Source organism: Pavona decussata, unplaced genomic scaffold, assembly GCF_977016875.1.
Source record: "Pavona decussata unplaced genomic scaffold, jaPavDecu1.1 SCAFFOLD_84, whole genome shotgun sequence".
NCBI lineage: Eukaryota > Metazoa > Cnidaria > Anthozoa > Scleractinia > Agariciidae > Pavona > Pavona decussata.
The window spans coordinates 490790-507910 of record NW_028145502.1 but is presented as its reverse complement, the minus strand read 5'-3'; the positions used below and the strand labels follow the sequence as shown (position 1 = coordinate 507910).

The 17121-nt window shown below is 39.5% G+C and overlaps 1 protein-coding gene and 1 pseudogene across 4 annotated transcripts; both read left to right on the top strand.

The window, feature by feature from the left end:
* The first annotated feature begins 1067 nt into the window (after positions 1-1067).
* On the top strand, positions 1068-9879 carry LOC146475274 (uncharacterized). 3 transcript variants are annotated; one of them, XM_085115647.1, is made up of 8 exons: positions 1068-1209; positions 3967-4715; positions 4984-5101; positions 5537-5662; positions 6151-6225; positions 6350-6449; positions 6712-6778; positions 6885-9879. In XM_085115647.1, the coding sequence occupies exons 2-8, from the start codon at positions 4119-4121 to the stop codon at positions 8688-8690; spliced, it is 2889 nt and encodes a 962-aa protein (XP_084971773.1). In that variant the 5' UTR covers positions 1068-1209; positions 3967-4118; the 3' UTR covers positions 8691-9879. The 3 variants fall into 3 exon arrangements, with proteins under 3 accessions (XP_084971773.1, XP_084971774.1, XP_084971775.1); XM_085115648.1 differs by lacking the exon at positions 1068-1209 and adding an exon at positions 1634-1799; XM_085115649.1 differs by lacking the exon at positions 1068-1209 and adding an exon at positions 2342-2361.
* A 141-nt stretch (positions 9880-10020) lies between these two features.
* Positions 10021-14385, top strand: LOC146475273 (galanin receptor 2a-like; annotated as a pseudogene). Its single transcript, XR_014865854.1, has 2 exons — positions 10021-12172; positions 12644-14385. The product of XR_014865854.1 is annotated as a galanin receptor 2a-like (transcript).
* Positions 14386-17121: the final 2736 nt, after the last annotated feature.

Here is a 17121-nt window from a genome sequence, read left to right as displayed (position 1 = left end):
CTTGATTTTTCTTAGGCTGGGGTTGCGCCTCGCATTGGTTTCATATCCCGTTCGCGCTAACCCTTTTGGTCTTAATTTTCATATTTGTTTCTCTCAGCCGGACGTTAAAACTCAGGAAATTCGAAATCTTTTCCGTGAATGTCACCGAAAAGTTGGGAGGATATTCCAAATTTCCGGAAGAGGGTATTTTTATTGGACAAAAATGCCTGGAGAGGCCCATGTGTATTTTACGGCCTTATCGAGTGGAAGGAAAGTGCTGGTAAAGTTCTGTATAAAATAGTTTCACATACAACAGTGGAGCTGCCGTTATTTCCTAGCGCGCTACTTGCGTTCAAATTTCATTGGTAAAGACGGTGTTTGAGCGAAAAGTCAAATACGATTTCTTGCGAACCTGACAGGGGTCCTGACAGGCAGGAAAAACAAACGAGACATTTTTTTTACCCAGCTAGAATCAGTGTTTTAATAAAAAAAAAAATCTCAGCAAACTAGATATTAAAAAACGTCCTAATGTATTCAGTTCCCAGCCAGCTCTACTCCAACCTGCAGAGCGGGTTTTTAGTCGAGCGGCCGCATCAGATACTCCTGGCAACGCACGCTCTACGCAGGCTGGTCCACGGGTTCTCCGAAAGTCAAAGTAATAAAGTTATTAGGAAAAAAAGGAAAATTGCATGATCTTTTGACTGACAAAATGATCTTTCCTGTAAAACGGAGCGATTATTTTCAAAAGCCAAAGAAATAAAATGATTATTTGGAAGGAAAAATTACATGTTCATACTATCACGTGTTCTTTTTTTAAATCTGTGCGTAATCCAAGGAATTGTTCTTTGAAAAATAATTTCTTTATTACATCTCGAATCTAGCATCTATATATATATATATATAGCATCTAGATTTGCCTCTTTAGGGTAGAAAGAATAATCTACGGATTGCAAATGAAACACACTGTAAAATCTTTCTGCCGCTAGCCTGTGCATGTGCTAAGCGTGCATAAGCGTGGTTGTCCTGTGCACGTATCCCGAACCCGAGGGCATACCCGAAACACTTTGTAACATTCCTGTGTTGCTCAAGGTGTCTACAAGTATGAGCGACTGTCTGAGAGGGGTGACGGTGTGGTTTCTTGATTCATGTGTCTGTTTTACTATACGGAAAGCTCTTACTGGATATTTTGTCAAAAGCTAAAGCATAGAGTGTAGATCTGGGAAGCTACAGGTGGGTAAAAATACACGCCGAGTGTTTGTAAACAAAAATCATTTGTAGATTCTAAGCATGCGAATGCATTTCAGCTAATTTGAGTTTAGCGTTCACTTAGCAATATTTTAGGCTTTATTTCTTCCTCTGTTTTCTTCGCATGTCTCTTCAACTTATTGCGTTGGTTGTTTCGATAAAACTCTTTCGAAGAATTAAGCTTAAATTGCCTTGCTCGAGTGCGAATTGAAGAAAGTGTATTGATCTCAACGTAAACACAACGTGCAACCATTTAGCCATATATAAAGCTAAGTTGAAGTGTTTACGTTGTTTTGGTGATGAAAATTAAATCTAACTGGGCGAAGTGACGTCTTTCCTTTCTCTCTTCCGATCTGTTCGTGACTCATACCAAGCTTAAACATGTTCTCATTGTGTTTGGGGATTAGTTCTGCCATTAACAAAAAACTCGAGGGGCACGTATTGCCAGTCAAACAACAAGACTTGCGAGATTAATGGGAATTGAATACAAATATATTCACCTAAAGTCTAGGTGATGTTGGTATGGCAGATAACCAAGACATGTTTCGCCTCAATTTTTCACCGACCTACAGAATGTAAGTGTTTTTTCATTCGTCTTGTCTTTCAAAGAACAAATTCCCTATTTATGAAGGGCAATATTTTTAAGGCGGCCATGTTTTTTCTGAAACTGCTCGCTAATTTTTTTCAACAAACGATCAGAAAGTCAAGATGTAAAAACAGTGGGAGATCGTTCTCTTTAAAGCTAAGGAAACAGAGAATTATGGACAAACTTGTTAAATCATAAAGTGTTCGTACAGTGGGCAAGTTACATAAATTATGATCCTCCACTGATCTGTGTACATAATTTGTGGCATGTTAGTATGAGTGAACTAGGAGTAAGCGTATTAAATTAAGAACTACAGAAATACTCAATACCCAGGGTGGCAGTCACTTTAGGGAAATACTCTGCATGTCACTCTTGAGAGGTCTCAAGTATATATGTATTGTATTGATTAAGATGAAGTTTGGGATCTTAGACAAGAAATTGCTCAAGAGAAGATGTCCATTTTCATCACACAGGGATGTTCCGTTTCATGTTTCATTGTGTGATCCCAAAAAATATCTATGCCCATATAGAATATCATTGGAAATTCCAAAGTACAGTGTATGGGGTTCTCAAACGCAAACAATTTAAGCATAATATAAAGCAAGATTGGAATTTCCAGAGGGGTGGTCAGGGTAGGGTTGATTTCTGCCACTCCCTCTGGTCTGGTTTTCCCAAACAGCAGCTGGTAATGAAGCTTATGATGAGGGTCCAAACCATAAACCTTCTGTGGGAAGGGTCGGGGGAGGGGGAGGGGGTACTCCTCAGAATTTTTGTTCGAAGGTGTGCAGCTCAGTTCTCCCAACCCTGACCCTATTTCAACCCTGGGGCCTGTTTCCCGAAAGTCCTGGGTCTGATAAGTATATTTTTAAACATTTTTTTCACCGATTACACAATGATTACAGACATGGTACTTGGGCAATGATAAGATTTTAAAATTTAGTATTCAAAGCTAACAAAAATTGACTTCTGTTAAGGAACATTGATCACCAAAGACACTTATCTGGCCCAGTAAGTTATCGGGACTTTCGAAAAATGGGCCCCTGGTGTCTGGAATCCATACCCATTTTCAGACCAAACTGGTTAAAATCTGTACCCTATTTCAGATCAAAAGGTTCAAAAACCATACCCTTTGGGGCCGCACATACCTTTATAGTTTATACAGTCAAGTCTCACCTTGTGGACACCTCGCTATTATGGACACCCCGATAATACGGACAGCAGTTAAATCCCCAGCAAAAATAAATTACAGGTGTTTGACTGAAATAAATTACTGCTATTACGGTGCAATGAACTCAACCAGGGCCACCGAAAAAACGGACACTTTGAAATTTAAAGAAATGTTCTCATTTTTGATTGGTTTATATTAACTACCAAAGCCAGACTCCTTTGTTGTAAACGTGCCCTGTGATTGGCTGATCAATGTTGGGTGGTCTCGGTTGAGTTCGTTGCACTGTAAGGACTCTCGCTATTAAGGACACCACAGATTTATTTTTTATATTTGACAATACCACATAGAGAACTTACTACGATGGATAACAATGGCGAAAACGCGCACTTTTAGACAAGTCTAAAAATACGCCATACGTGTTTTTGCTGTTTCAAGAATGTGTCCTCGTAGTTAGCTTAATTCTGACCTGCACTGTAACTTGCAGTCCTGAGGATGTCCACGATAAATGAAGTTGAAGCTATATATAGGGGAGTACCTCCTGGGTAGGGAAGGCTATGGCCGTTTCATGGGACAACATATTTCTTAATCGTGACGTTGGATACAAGCTCCCGGCGATCTACCGGGACGTTTTGTCACATGATATTTTATCACCTTAATCATGTGACAAAATGTCGTACACCACTTGACAAAGATTCCGAGACGGAATCAAAAGCTGGTATCTTGCAATATCAATTTTCGATCCTGAAAACGAAACTTTTTTGCTTGAAATATTTCTTAAACTCCTACCCCCCAGCACTGGAGACTGAGTTTCCCTAAGTAGGCTGTCAATCTCAGTTTTTTATCATTAGCGCATGGTTAAAAGCCCTCATTATGTACATTAATGGTTAGTGAAAGATCAGAGATTGTTTACCTGTCAAACTTCCATTCTTTATTATAAGTGTTAATTTGCCTATTGTTTAAGTGTGTATTAATTGTCTATCCATGACAGCTTGAAACCCAAGTGATGGAATAACTATAACAAAGAAATATTACTGCTGAAAGATGTACATGTTCGTGGCAAACTAAAATAGAACAACCTGGATCGTGGTTTCTTGACTCCAGTAATATTGTACATTGACTGCAAACTGCTAATCAGAGACAATGGTGGACTACCAGATACCAACCAAATTCTACGCACCATTTTCTGCAAATTCATTGCATTTAAGAGATGACTTTGTTGCATTAAATGCTAGTGGTGATGAGTCAGTTTTTCCAGCCAGCACATTATCACCTCGCAGTGATTATGACTCCTCATCGGACATGACGTCTTTAATGCTGACTGCACGATCTGCCAGCCCAACAAATCTTTTTGAAGAAGATGGCTTTAGTTTGTCTGCTAGTCGCACAGGTGCAAAGGTGTCTGATAACCATGTGAAGTCGACAAATGATAGGACTTACCCAAATCTTCCTTTAACCGATAAGACAAGTCTAAAAATGCCTGAAACAGTAACTCCCCAGCTGACAAATTACTTTTCGGAGCAGCATAACAGCATGTTTATGCCAATAACTGCTGAGAGTGTCTGTGGTGGTGCACAGAGATCCAGGACTCCCAGTCCAGGAATTAGTAAGATGCTTCTCAGCTTGTCTGATCATGTGCTGGAACGTCCTTGTACACCAAATGCATCAACACTGTACAAGAACACCAAAACACACTGCAACCCTTCAGAACTTGGACAGCAAACTTATGATGAATGTATGGTGAGTTTTGTTTCAAGATTACAAGTGGCCCACTAGGCTGATACTGATTTACATAGAGTATTACCACCCTCCCCTCCCTCCCCACATGGCATGATAGTCCATCTCAAGGATAGCCCTTCTCTCCTTCCCAGTAGTAAAGTTCATTACACCCTAACTCTACAGAAACTTGGTTAAGTTCTGGCTGTGACAGGCCCACCTGGATAGAAGTCCAACTTTGCCTTTAAGTTAGGCAGATTATCTTTCTTTCTTTTTTTTTCTCTCTGTACAGTTTTTCACCAAATGGGCCAACACATTTCTTCAGAATAGTCAAGATCAGTTTTTAATCACAGACCTGGTAAGAGATTTGGGCGATGGTCTTACCTTGTTGAGCTTGCTGGAGATGTTAGGTGAGTCACCAGAATATTAAAAACTAGAAGTAACTTTTTTCCTTGAGTTAAAACCTTTATACTTTGATGAGCTGGTGGTGGTGAAGGCTAGGGGGAGGGGGGGGGGGGGGTGGGGGAAGTATTTAGGCTGGTACATACAGTGTATAATAACATAGGCTGCAAGCAAGCTCTCCAGTCTGGGGTCTCAAGCGAGGGCATGAGCGGCGATCAAATGTCTTGCATGAGACCCAATTGGAGAGCTTGCTTGCAGGCTATAATAACATGGGCCATGCTTTCTACTTCTGTTTGTTCATCACTTGGCCAAAGTTGGGGCTGGACAAATAGATAAAATGCCCCATGTCTCTCCCCAACCCCCTCTTATGTTTAACATTGATAAGTGCACAAATCTTGTTTGTGCTGTTTACAATGTCATGTTTATGTTTTCTGTACCCACAGTTGGAGATTATCCACCTCAAGTTCACATCAAACCCGCATTGGATGTGCAAAAGATGGAGAATGTGCAGACCTGCCTGGATTTTTTGGAGTATTATGATGTTTCAATTAATGGCATTGCTGCTGAAGGTGAGAAAGGGAAAAAAAGGGTCTAAAATTCACCATGTATTGTAAAACACCCTACAATTACAGTTGGTAAAATTATGGACAGACTAAAAGTGCAACAGTACTGCTCAGTAACTTTTATTTTTGAAAGGTCACACACACTGTAGGATTTCATCCACAGACTCAAAAGTCAGAACCACCTTGTATAGTACAATATACAGCACCGCAAGAAAAGGTCGAGTGTTCAACACTAGTTTCCCACACGGCCGTTATTTTGGTGGTTATACAATGTATTGTGTTATGACTTAATGAATGGCTGCATAGCACACTAAGATTTCATCCATAGACAGAAAAGTTTGAGCTAATAGTTATTGTAGGGAAAACACCACAAGTCGCTAGTGCACACAAAAAAAAATGTCCAGATTTCAAATCTCCAGAAGTTGGTATCTCTGATGTTAGATGATGCGGTTAAATTTTTCTGACATTAATATCAGATTCTTTTCTTATTTCAGATATTGTCAAAGGAAATCTTAAGGTTGTGTTAGCCTTATGCCACTGTCTCTACAGACATTTTGGCTCTAGTGCAGGTACTTACAGTTCACAATTTTTTACCGACTTAAGCCGGTTCGTGCTTTCTTCTTCTATTTTTTTTTTTTTTCACTGTAACCTACATTCATTTTCTGTCATCCCTTAATTCGTCTCTTACTTTAGCGGAGAAACCTGGACCTTATCATCTCTTAGAAAAAGAGGACTTGGTACTTTTTGGCTGGGTATCAAAGGTTACAGGAAAACATGTCACTGATTTTCAGAGGTAATGTTTCCTTTTGCTTCTTCTACGACTTACTGTACTTAAGTAAACGAATTTTTCCGATAGTTAGCCGAAGATTCCCGTAGCTTATCCGGAAATTTGCGAAGATTACCGAACATCTTCATCCTCGTTGGATCTTCGGTAAAACCCGCTTTACCTCAGTTTCCGTAAGTTGAAGTGTCTCTTGAAGAGCATTACTGCTAACCGTGAATTTCTGTCTTGTGCTGTTTCTGATATTAAACACTCTCTCTCCTTTTATTTTTAGTTTTCAAGATGGTACGATATTATGTTTGTTACTCAACAATATTCTTGAGGAAGCTGTTCCCAACTTGGTAAGGACTGGGCATGACAATTTCGAATTCATTGTTAAAACGGTATTCTACAAATTTGTTCTGTTTCGATCCCGATATATCTTAACCTCACCAATGTGCTTTGCAGGTCTTAGAATTTGGCTCATCAGCTGAAAAGCTTAGTCTTGCATTGAAAGTGTCATCTGAAAATCTTGGTATTGTCACTGGCTTACGGACTGATGATATCATCAATCAAAGAAGCCAAGAAAAGTTTATCGAATATTTAAAATCATTGCACTTGGTTCACTCCAGCAAGGTGAAGGAAGGAGGACCCCTTGATGCTTTAGAACAGAGCACCTTTAGAAGGGATATAAAGAGACGTCAACTTAGAGAACAAAGGCTAAAAGACCAGCATGGCTCCCAATTGACTTATCTTGGAGAGTCAAGTCAAAATAAATCCCGTATTGCAAAGGAGAGATTTCAGCTTTCTCTAGCACGACCTTCAATGGTCATGTCAGATGCTGATAGTTTGGAAAACACAAGACACGAGCTTGGTGAATTCACACCAGTCTCTCCAGTGACAAAGGTTATGGTGCAGAATGAGACTTTAAGTAACACACAACGGCAGCTTAATGGATTAGAGAAAGAACTACGACTGCTTCAACTTGAACGCGGTGTTGAAAATCATGGTTGTAAGCGTCTTTCGCAGTTTTCCGCGCAGGATAATTCGTTGCTCGGCTTAAGAGTATCAAATGGCGTGCGAAAACCGACAAATTTAAGGCAAGAGCTTAGACAGGTACATCGTAACGGCAGTCTAATTAGCGGGATACTGGGACCGAGAGAAACCCAGGAACCTGTTAGAAGCAGCGATCTGGTTGAAACGTCAGCATACGGGAACTTTCACGGTGACCATGATGGGAAACTTCCGTTTGTCGGGTGCTACCTCAGTGAACCACCTGGCGGTTTTAATGATTCAAGAAAGCATGATTTGGAGCGTGACTCTCTTAAAGAGAGTGTTGTCTTTAAAGAATATCAAATCGAACCCTCAGTTCTTAATAAAAGCAGGACGTTTACACCACATAAGTCATCTGAAACTCTGGTTATTCCAGAAGTAGCTGCTGTCGAAACTCCGTTTCTTGGAGAAACTAGGACATCTACGCCACACAACGCGATATCTCAATCTAGGGTGAATTCAAATTCACATGCTGCGGATGATCATAGATTAATTCCTAAGTCGTCTGTAGAAACAAAAGGTATAAGTAGACTATTTGACGTCGACTTCTGTGATTTAGATGCGAGAATGAGGCACGATCAAGAAAATAGAGCAGTAAAGAAAATGATCCAAGCTGGTAATAGATACAAACTTGATAGCAGAGACGCTGAGTTGTCGACTAGCCGTGGTACAGTGATTGTGAATGACGAAATAGGAAAATTGTTGAAAGCTTCCACCCCAAGGCAACGGTTGGGCACGGTTAAGAGGACGCTAAGGAATGGGCTGCGCGCTGAGGGTGGTGATACAGTGAATCTAAAAGGTGGGATGGACAAAGCGTTGAGTTTCTCTACTGATCAAGATAAAAGAGAACCATTTGGTAAACTTGACGGTCGGCCAAGAGATAAGGTAGACACTGTACTGCCCGCTTACATGAGTCAAACTAACGTGAATGGTGAAAGGGCAAAGCGTTTGATAAGTTCCCCTTCAAGCAAATCTGAGTATAAACTAAACAAGGGAATAAGGGAGACACTCCCAGAGACATCTTTAAGGGACTCAAGTGAACCAGCGAGACATCTAAAGAGGACTTTTTCAAAAGAAAAGCGTCACAGGGAACAAGTGCTAGCCAGGAAATCTGCTAGGAATACACATCCAGCTACAGCAAAGACACACGTGCATGCTTTGACAGCTTTAATAAGGATGAGTGCCAAGAATGCGAATGCCTCGTGTAGCGAGGAAGACTAATGACTTCACTGATTTGTCCGCGCTTGACTCAGCGCAGATTTGATAAACTCAGATTTCTAAAACCATCCATTGATATAGTGGAAAGTGACAAACGCAGCACCGCAAGAAATTCTGCTCGTTAGCTTTTATTTGAATGGTTAGCTAGCTCTACTATCTCTGAGAAAAAATGAGAGACTACTCACCAGCGATGGACAGCTGCATAAGAATCATCGACATTCTTAGTGTTTAAAACTAAAATCCCATCTTGGCTCTTGGTAAAGCGCAGTACATTATTAATATTGTTTTCAGCCAAAAAAATTAATAAATTTACTTTTAAAACCGTACCTAGTCTTTAGGGGCTTCATGAACGCAACCAAACTCTTTGCCATGTTTTAACGTATACACCCTCGACCACCGTTCTGTGTGGGCCTCAGTTGTTAGCACGCAGAAGTGTCGGAAGCGCGTAAGTCGTGAAAATTCTTATAACTCGTTGAACGGCGAAAGTGAACATCGATAAAACTATAATAAAAAACTAAATATGCTTTTTGTTGAGATGGCAGTGGTGCAGTCAGATAAACAATTGTACCAAGAGAAAGATTTTTTTTCTGTGTTACAGTAAATAGCGGGATAAAGCGCCCGCAGTGGCTGATGGTTGAGTGTCGCCCCACCCCCCTAAGGTACGCGTTTATCACCGTAAATTTTTAGAATCCAGCATTTTTGCAATGACAATGTTATATGTAAGGTTTTGCACATAAAACTGTCATAGCCAAGAAACATATTATTTACTTTTCTAATTACAAAGAACTCCATGATTGTATTTATTTTTTTGTAGTCGTTGCCTTCTGTTTTAATTTAATATTTTTTGTAATTTTATTAATTAGGTCCCGGTTGTTCAAAGAGCAGATAACTCAATCCAGTGGATAAATCACTATCCAGCGGGTAAAATGTACTCCAACCAATAAATTTATCCACTGGATAGCGACGTATCCGCTGGATAAAGTTTTCCGCTCTTTGAACAACTGGGGCCAGTTTTCTAAAATATAGATGTTATTGATTTTTAGACAGGAGACATATAAACCAGAGCATTAGCCTTGTACTGGCTGAATTAGGGAGGTCAACTCATTTCATGGGCTTTGTCCCGAGTACAAATTACTCCTAAGCTTATAGGCACAAATGAAACAGTAATAATGTGGCGAAAATTTTCTCGAGTCTGTTTTAAAGAAACAAAAAGAGTAAGAATTTTACGAAACTGCAGTAGGCAAAAGTAAGTTACTGCTGTCAAAACTTTCCGTGTTTTCGATCGCCGAGGACTGAATTTTATTTTCTTATATTTATGTGACTGATATTTTAAACAGAACAGTTTGTTTTCGTTGTCGTTTTAAGCAAAATCATTAGTTTGTCTCATCTAAAATTCCTGTTTTCAACGGGTTTTTAATATCGTATTCCCCGAAAAAAAAAAAAGAGGTCGAAAAAGCACCGCGCTTATGTAAGTACCGCATAAGAACCGCGAAGGTTTTTCGGGTAAACTGACGATAAAGGTGAAATTAATCCCCGGCAGCATTTGATTTAAGAATTATAATGAAACAGCTTCGATATATTTCCGATAGTGATCTCTCAACCCAGTACAGTTTCGTGAAGTTATTTGTTTGTTTGTCAAATTCAGTTTTTTTCAGTTCATTTTACATACTAGCGTCTTCCATTTCTCTGGCCATCCTTTGCCATTTTCTCTTCCCAAGATCAGTTTGTTCCTTACCACCGATCCTAAGCCCCAATATCAAATGGTAAACTCTCTTCACTGGTCTCTATATATTTTAATGATGGTAGTTAAGAGAATTTCTCTAAACAAGACACTTCATCGTAGATGATCATTTGCTATATTCTCATAACCTGCATATTAGACAAATGAGTTAAATTCTAAGGAGAATTTAGATGCTGTCAGTATTAGGGCTTAGTGTTAAGTTGAACGCTTTTTTCACCATGGAAGTGACTTTATTTTGAAAGAGTTGTCAAGGAAGTTATTAAATTAATTAACGGCTTTTAGCCTACACGTTTTAATGATCCGTTTTAAAGGAAGTTCTTCATTGGGCGTAAGTATTTTTCTACCGATCTCGATGTTTGTTTTTTTTTTTTTTTTTTTCTTTTAAGGTGCTATGTTGACATTTTCCATTTTCACCTTTAGTCTTGCTAACGTTAACCTTGTGGTCGTAATCATTAATGCCGACGTAATTTAGGAGATTTCATGGAAAATTACTCATTTTAAAAATTAAATTCGCACTGTACCATGCTACAATCATTCGCAGTTTGTGCTAAGTTAATATACAGTGAACTCAAATCCGCAACTAATCCTTAATCAATTTGCACTCGCCTAGTCCATAACCATTATTAAACAAATCAGTTATTTGGTGAATTTTGACTCGCCAACAAATATTACGAAAGCATTGCTTTTAGCGTAGTTTAATCCCTTCATTAAATTATTCGTTTACTTTCTTTCGTGCCGACCATGAAACGCTCGGAAAATGTTCAGTTGTTATCATTTATGACTTAGATATCTCATCTTCGCATTTTACCTCGACTAGTTCGGTTTTTCCGACCTTATTTCGTTTGTTAATGCAAATTACCAAAGCAAATGTCCTCATATATTTATTGCCAAAACTAATTATTTATTTAGTCTTCCAATTTCCTCTAACCTAATCCTATTGTTAAAATGCTTAGAAAAAGAAACGTTTTGCTGTCGCTACTTCTGCACGAATCGGCTTGCGCCGTTTAATTGTTATAATTACAGATATCCTGACGTATTTTGATTTTATCGGCGTGGTTTCTAGTTGGAACATGTTGGTGTGCATCAATTTTTTTTTTTCGGAGAAAGATGCATCTAAAGAATAATTAACTTAAACAAAGCTCAAAATTATTTGTTACCATTTCTTATATTCTCCTTTCACTCGCCGACACGAAACAAAAGGCGGAGATATCAGAAGATATTACAGAAAATCAGCTTTAAAAGAAACAAGAGAAACGTGCAGCCGAACCACGGAAACACAGTTCCTGGGTTTTGCGGTCTTTCCAAGAAAAGAACAGTTCACAGTCCACGTATCATGTTATTGACTGAAATATCGACCGAGGTAGAGCGTCCAGGAATAAGGAAATTGATCTTGCATGCGGCCGAATGGTTTGTGTTTTGGGCATAGTTAAAAAGTCACTTCCAGATGTGATTTTTTTTTTTGTGAAGAGTGTCTAAAACGTGCCGATAATCTGTTTGATTCTTAAAGTTTTCCTCTGTGTTTACGTACACACTTCAGTTCGCTTCTTAGGAACAGTTCTTGTTTAGTATTTGCACAATGACTGCATCAACTTTCCTCCAATCGGCAGCTACGAACGTCTCTTGTAAAGTGCATCGGATTCAGGTTAAAATGTGAAGCCGCGTTTAGTTCAAGAAATCATTTGCGACTGTGGTGCCTTTGACTTCTAACAGATCGAAAACTTGCCTTCAACCAAGACAACGGCTGGTAAGTAAAGTTACTTTGTGGTCAGCCTACTAAATCACTTGTTTCACGCGGAACCCAACAACAGCATTTAATGTTGTCTTCTGTGTTTCCAGGTCGTTTTGTGCCGTTTTAAAACATTTGCGCACGCTAATACAGATGGATCTGTTCGGATGTTTTAACTGAAAATTTAAGTTGCAGTAAGTCTTAGAGGAAACGAAATTCTATTTAATTCCCGAATGTACTAGCTATTCTTGATTTTCGAAAATACTAGCTGCCCTTTTATCGTATTTTTGAAGACATATTGGTCCCTTCGAAAACGGAAGGAATTAGTTTCCCAATGTTACGAAATTTTGAACTGACATTTTGCCGAAAAGAAAACTACATATTTTCTTTTACGACCCAAATCCGAATTCCTGACGCAATTAACGCCATCCGGACAGATATTCACTGTTTGTTTGTTTATTTATTTACTTAACTTTTGTATTTTTATAGTTCTCGTCGCCATGTGGTTCTGGATATTTGGCTGGTTTCTTGTCGCTTTAGCAGTAGTTGGCAACGCTTCTGTAATTTATCTTATCATCAAAACTCCTCGCCTGCAGACCAATCCTAACTGGTTTGTCCTGTCCTTGGCTGTGGCTGACCTGATTGCCGTTCTGGCGTATTTCCCTACTGTGTTTGGCGCCAATTTCCTGTACACGATCGATACCACCCATGCTGGCGCCTTCTTCAAAATCAGCTTCACTTGCTTTTACTTCTCCAACACCAATCTCTTCATGATGGCCGCGGATCGTTACCTGGCTATTTCACGACCTCTGAGGTACATCACCTTCATGACAAAAACCACCATCTTTGGACTCATCGCCGTTGCTTGGGTCTCACCACTCCTTCTGTTCGGGCTTCCTGCGTACTTCACATATCAGGATAATCCAGGGTATACCCTCTTTATTGAATACAGTCGGGTCGTCATTTTCCAGATGCTGCCATTGGCTGTTTTCCTCGGCGTGACCTGCCATCTGCTGTACATATCCCACAAGCTCACCCGCGAAACCAGGAATCTAGTCATGCAGGTTCGTTTTAATCATACCTCTGGAGATGATGGTGTTCCTGGCCTTCCTTCACCACAGAATACAGATCGCAAGGCTACGACCATCATGATTTTGCTGATCATCACGTTTTTCAACATCACATACCTCGGAGGAAACTATCGATGCATCTGTATCGTGACCAAGCTTTGCAAGTATGAAGGCATTCTGAAGAAGTTAATTGTTCTCACCTTGATTGCCAATGCAGCAGTCAACCCCATCGTTTATGCCTTTGTCAAAAGAGATATCCGAAAAGAACTGCGCCGGCTGTTTAAGTTGCCAGAAATGTAAGCAATACATGTAATGTTAAGTTGTTTTCGCATTGTTGAATAAGTACAACGAGTATCTGAAAGATGTAGATGAAGCAAGAACTGGAACACTGTGCTGACGCAGCCATGCTTTCAGCCTTTTGTTTTGCTCCGTTTCTATTCATTTCAAGTCAACATTTATTTCAGTTTAGTGGGAAAATTTGTAAAAATCTTGTGTTTTCTTCCAGATTGAAATAAATGCGGGATCTGTAGATTCCAGATTAAGAAAAATCTTATGACAACTGTACTGAATAGGCCTTCTCCCGGTTTTCGACGCCATTTCAGCCATTTTGACGAGTAGGCAAACAGGCCGCCTTGAAATAACAGTGTTTGTATGGAAATCCGATGTCAAATAATTTTCATAAAACATCGCCTCTGAAAAATTCATGAATTGGAAACTTTTGGCACTAGGAAAAGGATTTTAAATTAAAAAAATTGGAGGGATGTAATTGTGCCAGAGAGCGTCCAGTCGTGTTTTGAATTTTCCATACATTTCCTTGTATTTTTTTCCCGCGAACTACTTTTAGAAGCAGTTCACGGCGGTTCGCTATACAGGCAAATGTATGGAAAGTTCAAAACACGACTGGAAGCTTTCTGGCACAGCTATATTCCTCCAATTTCTTTTCTTAAAATTGTTTTCCTAGGGCCAAAAGTTTCTAATTCATGAATTTTTCAGAAGTGATGTTTTATGAAAATTATTTGGCATCGGATTTCCATACAAACACTGTTATTTCAAGCCTGTTTGCCTACCCGTCAAAATGGCGTCGAAAACCGTGATAAGGCCTATTTGTTCATTACATGTAACTGCGAAAAAACGTTATTAAAAGTGTTGAGAGTAAAACAGCGTAAGCCTTGTTATTGTTTCAGGTACTGAGATGATGAACTGAATCACATCATTTGGACGGAGAACATGAATCTGGGATTTTACCTTTAGTTTAATTTCCTCCAAAAAGTGACATGAAATCTGAAAAGACGACGGTGACTTAATTAAGTCGAAACGTTTGTTTTCATGTTTTCATGAATGGAAGGAATTCACCACAAAATTTTAGGTCCAATGCAAAATTTCACATACCGTGTTTTTTCAATTGATATTTAATATTTTATTTTATTTAATTAGTTTTGAGGAAATTACATTTCGAGCCTTAGCTTCACTTTATCTTGGGTAAGAGACTGAACTGTTTTTGTGTTTTTTGTTTTCAGGGAAATTTGAGAGTTGCGACTATTCCGTTTTCCTAATGAGAAAGAGGTGAAAATGTGGAAATAAAATTTGAACCCCCCCCCCCCCCCCTCCCCATCCACTTTTATCTGCAACAGGGGATTGGATACCCCACGCCTATGGGAAAATTAATTGGGGCGAGTGATAAATTCGTGGTCCTCCCCTTTCTGTTAGGGCTGAATATACACATTGCGCATGTTCACCATAAATGCTCGATCTGAAAGTCTTTGTACAGTTAGTTCGTATGCGAAAGGGGTATGGGTTGAGCGAACTAGGCGCACAGTGCTCCAGTTCTCACCAGGGCGCCCTTGTTCTCATATACTCCACGTATCTTACGTATAAACGCGTGACCTCCTGAATGCACCTTACATGGATAATTACTTGCCAATTACTTCTCGCGCTGACCAAACTCATCGTAGGCACTGGTTGAACTAAAAGCGCGCGAAATTTTCGACGCGGGTTGCCAATCTCAAAATGTGAGAAAAACATGGCGGACAACTTAAAGGACGCTTTGGAAAGCTAAAACCTAAGCGGCTTTTCAGCGGCTTCAAAGCGGCTTTGCTTCAAATGTCAAGTTTCAAAGATGTCATTTCGAGCATCTGCTAAGGATATTAGGGAAAGGAGGAGAGATAGTCTGAAAAATCGGCTTAAACACGCCTTTTCATCTTCAACACAGCTCCGGTAAGTTAAAGTTTTAAGCTTAAACGGTTAAACGTCTTTAAGCTTGGCTTTATCAAAGCTTTAAATACTAAGCTTATATTGATTGATATACTGCTAAAGAAGGGATTTCCATTTGCATGAGAGCAATTTTTCAGTGTTCCAAAGCCTTTGTGACAACCTGATCTGTTTTGGGTATAAAAACCTGCGCATACACTAAGAAGATCACTGTGTATTTAAGCTTACTATTATCTCAGTTTGAAATCCTCCAGACTTACCGAAACATGGATGCTTAATTCGATTTAATCTTTTGTAAAACAGTTCCCAAACCACCATTTATACATCTGATTCTGGTGAAGGATAGGCAGAGGCCACTGTCGGCACAACTCTACTTGCTTTTGAAACTTACTGAAGCTCCTGACTAAAGATATTATTACTCCTCCCTCCACCCCTTCGATGGCAAAGATACTGTGGTGTACTGCTTCTCAGGCTTTTTTTGAATGGCAGCAGAGCTAGATTGGAGGCAAAGGGTCTCCGATTTGTAGCTACAATCTTTAACAGAATAAAAACAAATTAACCCCCCCCCTCCCCCCAAATCTCAATAGGCCTTATCACGGTTTTCGACGCCATTGTGACGAGTAGGCAAACAGGCTTGAAATAACAGTGTTTGTATGGAAATCCAATGTCAGATAATTTTCATAAAACATCGCTTCTGAAACATTCATGAATTGGAAACTTTTGGCACTAGGAAAAGGATTTTAAGAAAAAAATTGGAGGGATGTAGCTGTGCCAGAAAGCGTCCAGTCGTGTTTTGAACTTTCCATACATTTCCCTGTATTTTTTCTATTTTTAGTAGCAGTTCACGGCTGGTTCGGTATACAGACAAATGTATGGAAAGTTCAAAACATGACTGGACGCTTTCTGGCACAGCTACATCCCTCCAATTTTTTTCTTAAAATCCTTTTCCTAGTGCCGAAAGTTTCCAATTCATGAATTTTTCAGAAGCAATGTTGAAGAAAATTATTTGACATTGGATTTCCATACAAACACTGTTATTTCAAGCCTGTTTGCCTTCTCGTCAAAATGGCGTCGAAAACCGTGATAAGGCCTATTATGAATTTGTGCAAAAAGTAAAATGTACCATTTTACATAATTAAAATTGGGGAAGGGGGAGTGGTCCCGGCCTTAATTTTTCATTTAAATTGTCCAAGATTGCCTGTTGGTATCAGCACTGTTGTTTCCTTAGACAAAAAAAACTTTACTCCACACTCCACATTCTCTCTCCACTCATGTGTATGAATGGCCACCTGTGAAAAATTAACTGGAGGTTAACCTGTGAAGGACTAGGTCTGGCATCCCATCCAAAGGAAGTAGTAATACTCCTAGTAGCTTCTTTCTACGGAGCCGGGTTACATGTTGGAAAGATGTTTTGTCCATAGCAATTTGCTGCCAGAACAAACCCCAAGGATCTCTGTCTCTGTACAGAAATTAAACTTGGTATTTCCAAAACAGAGGTCCACAAAGGTTGGATTTCTTTTCCTGGACAGAAGCATAGCTTTGCATTTTTTTTGAAAGTATGTAAGGTCTGGTTTCGTGGGTCACCTGGACAACAGTACAACTTTGCTTTTCCATTCAGACCTCACTATCTGTTAATAACTTCATCAACTTACTGCTCCCCGAAGGTCAAGACCTATCCATTCTACATCT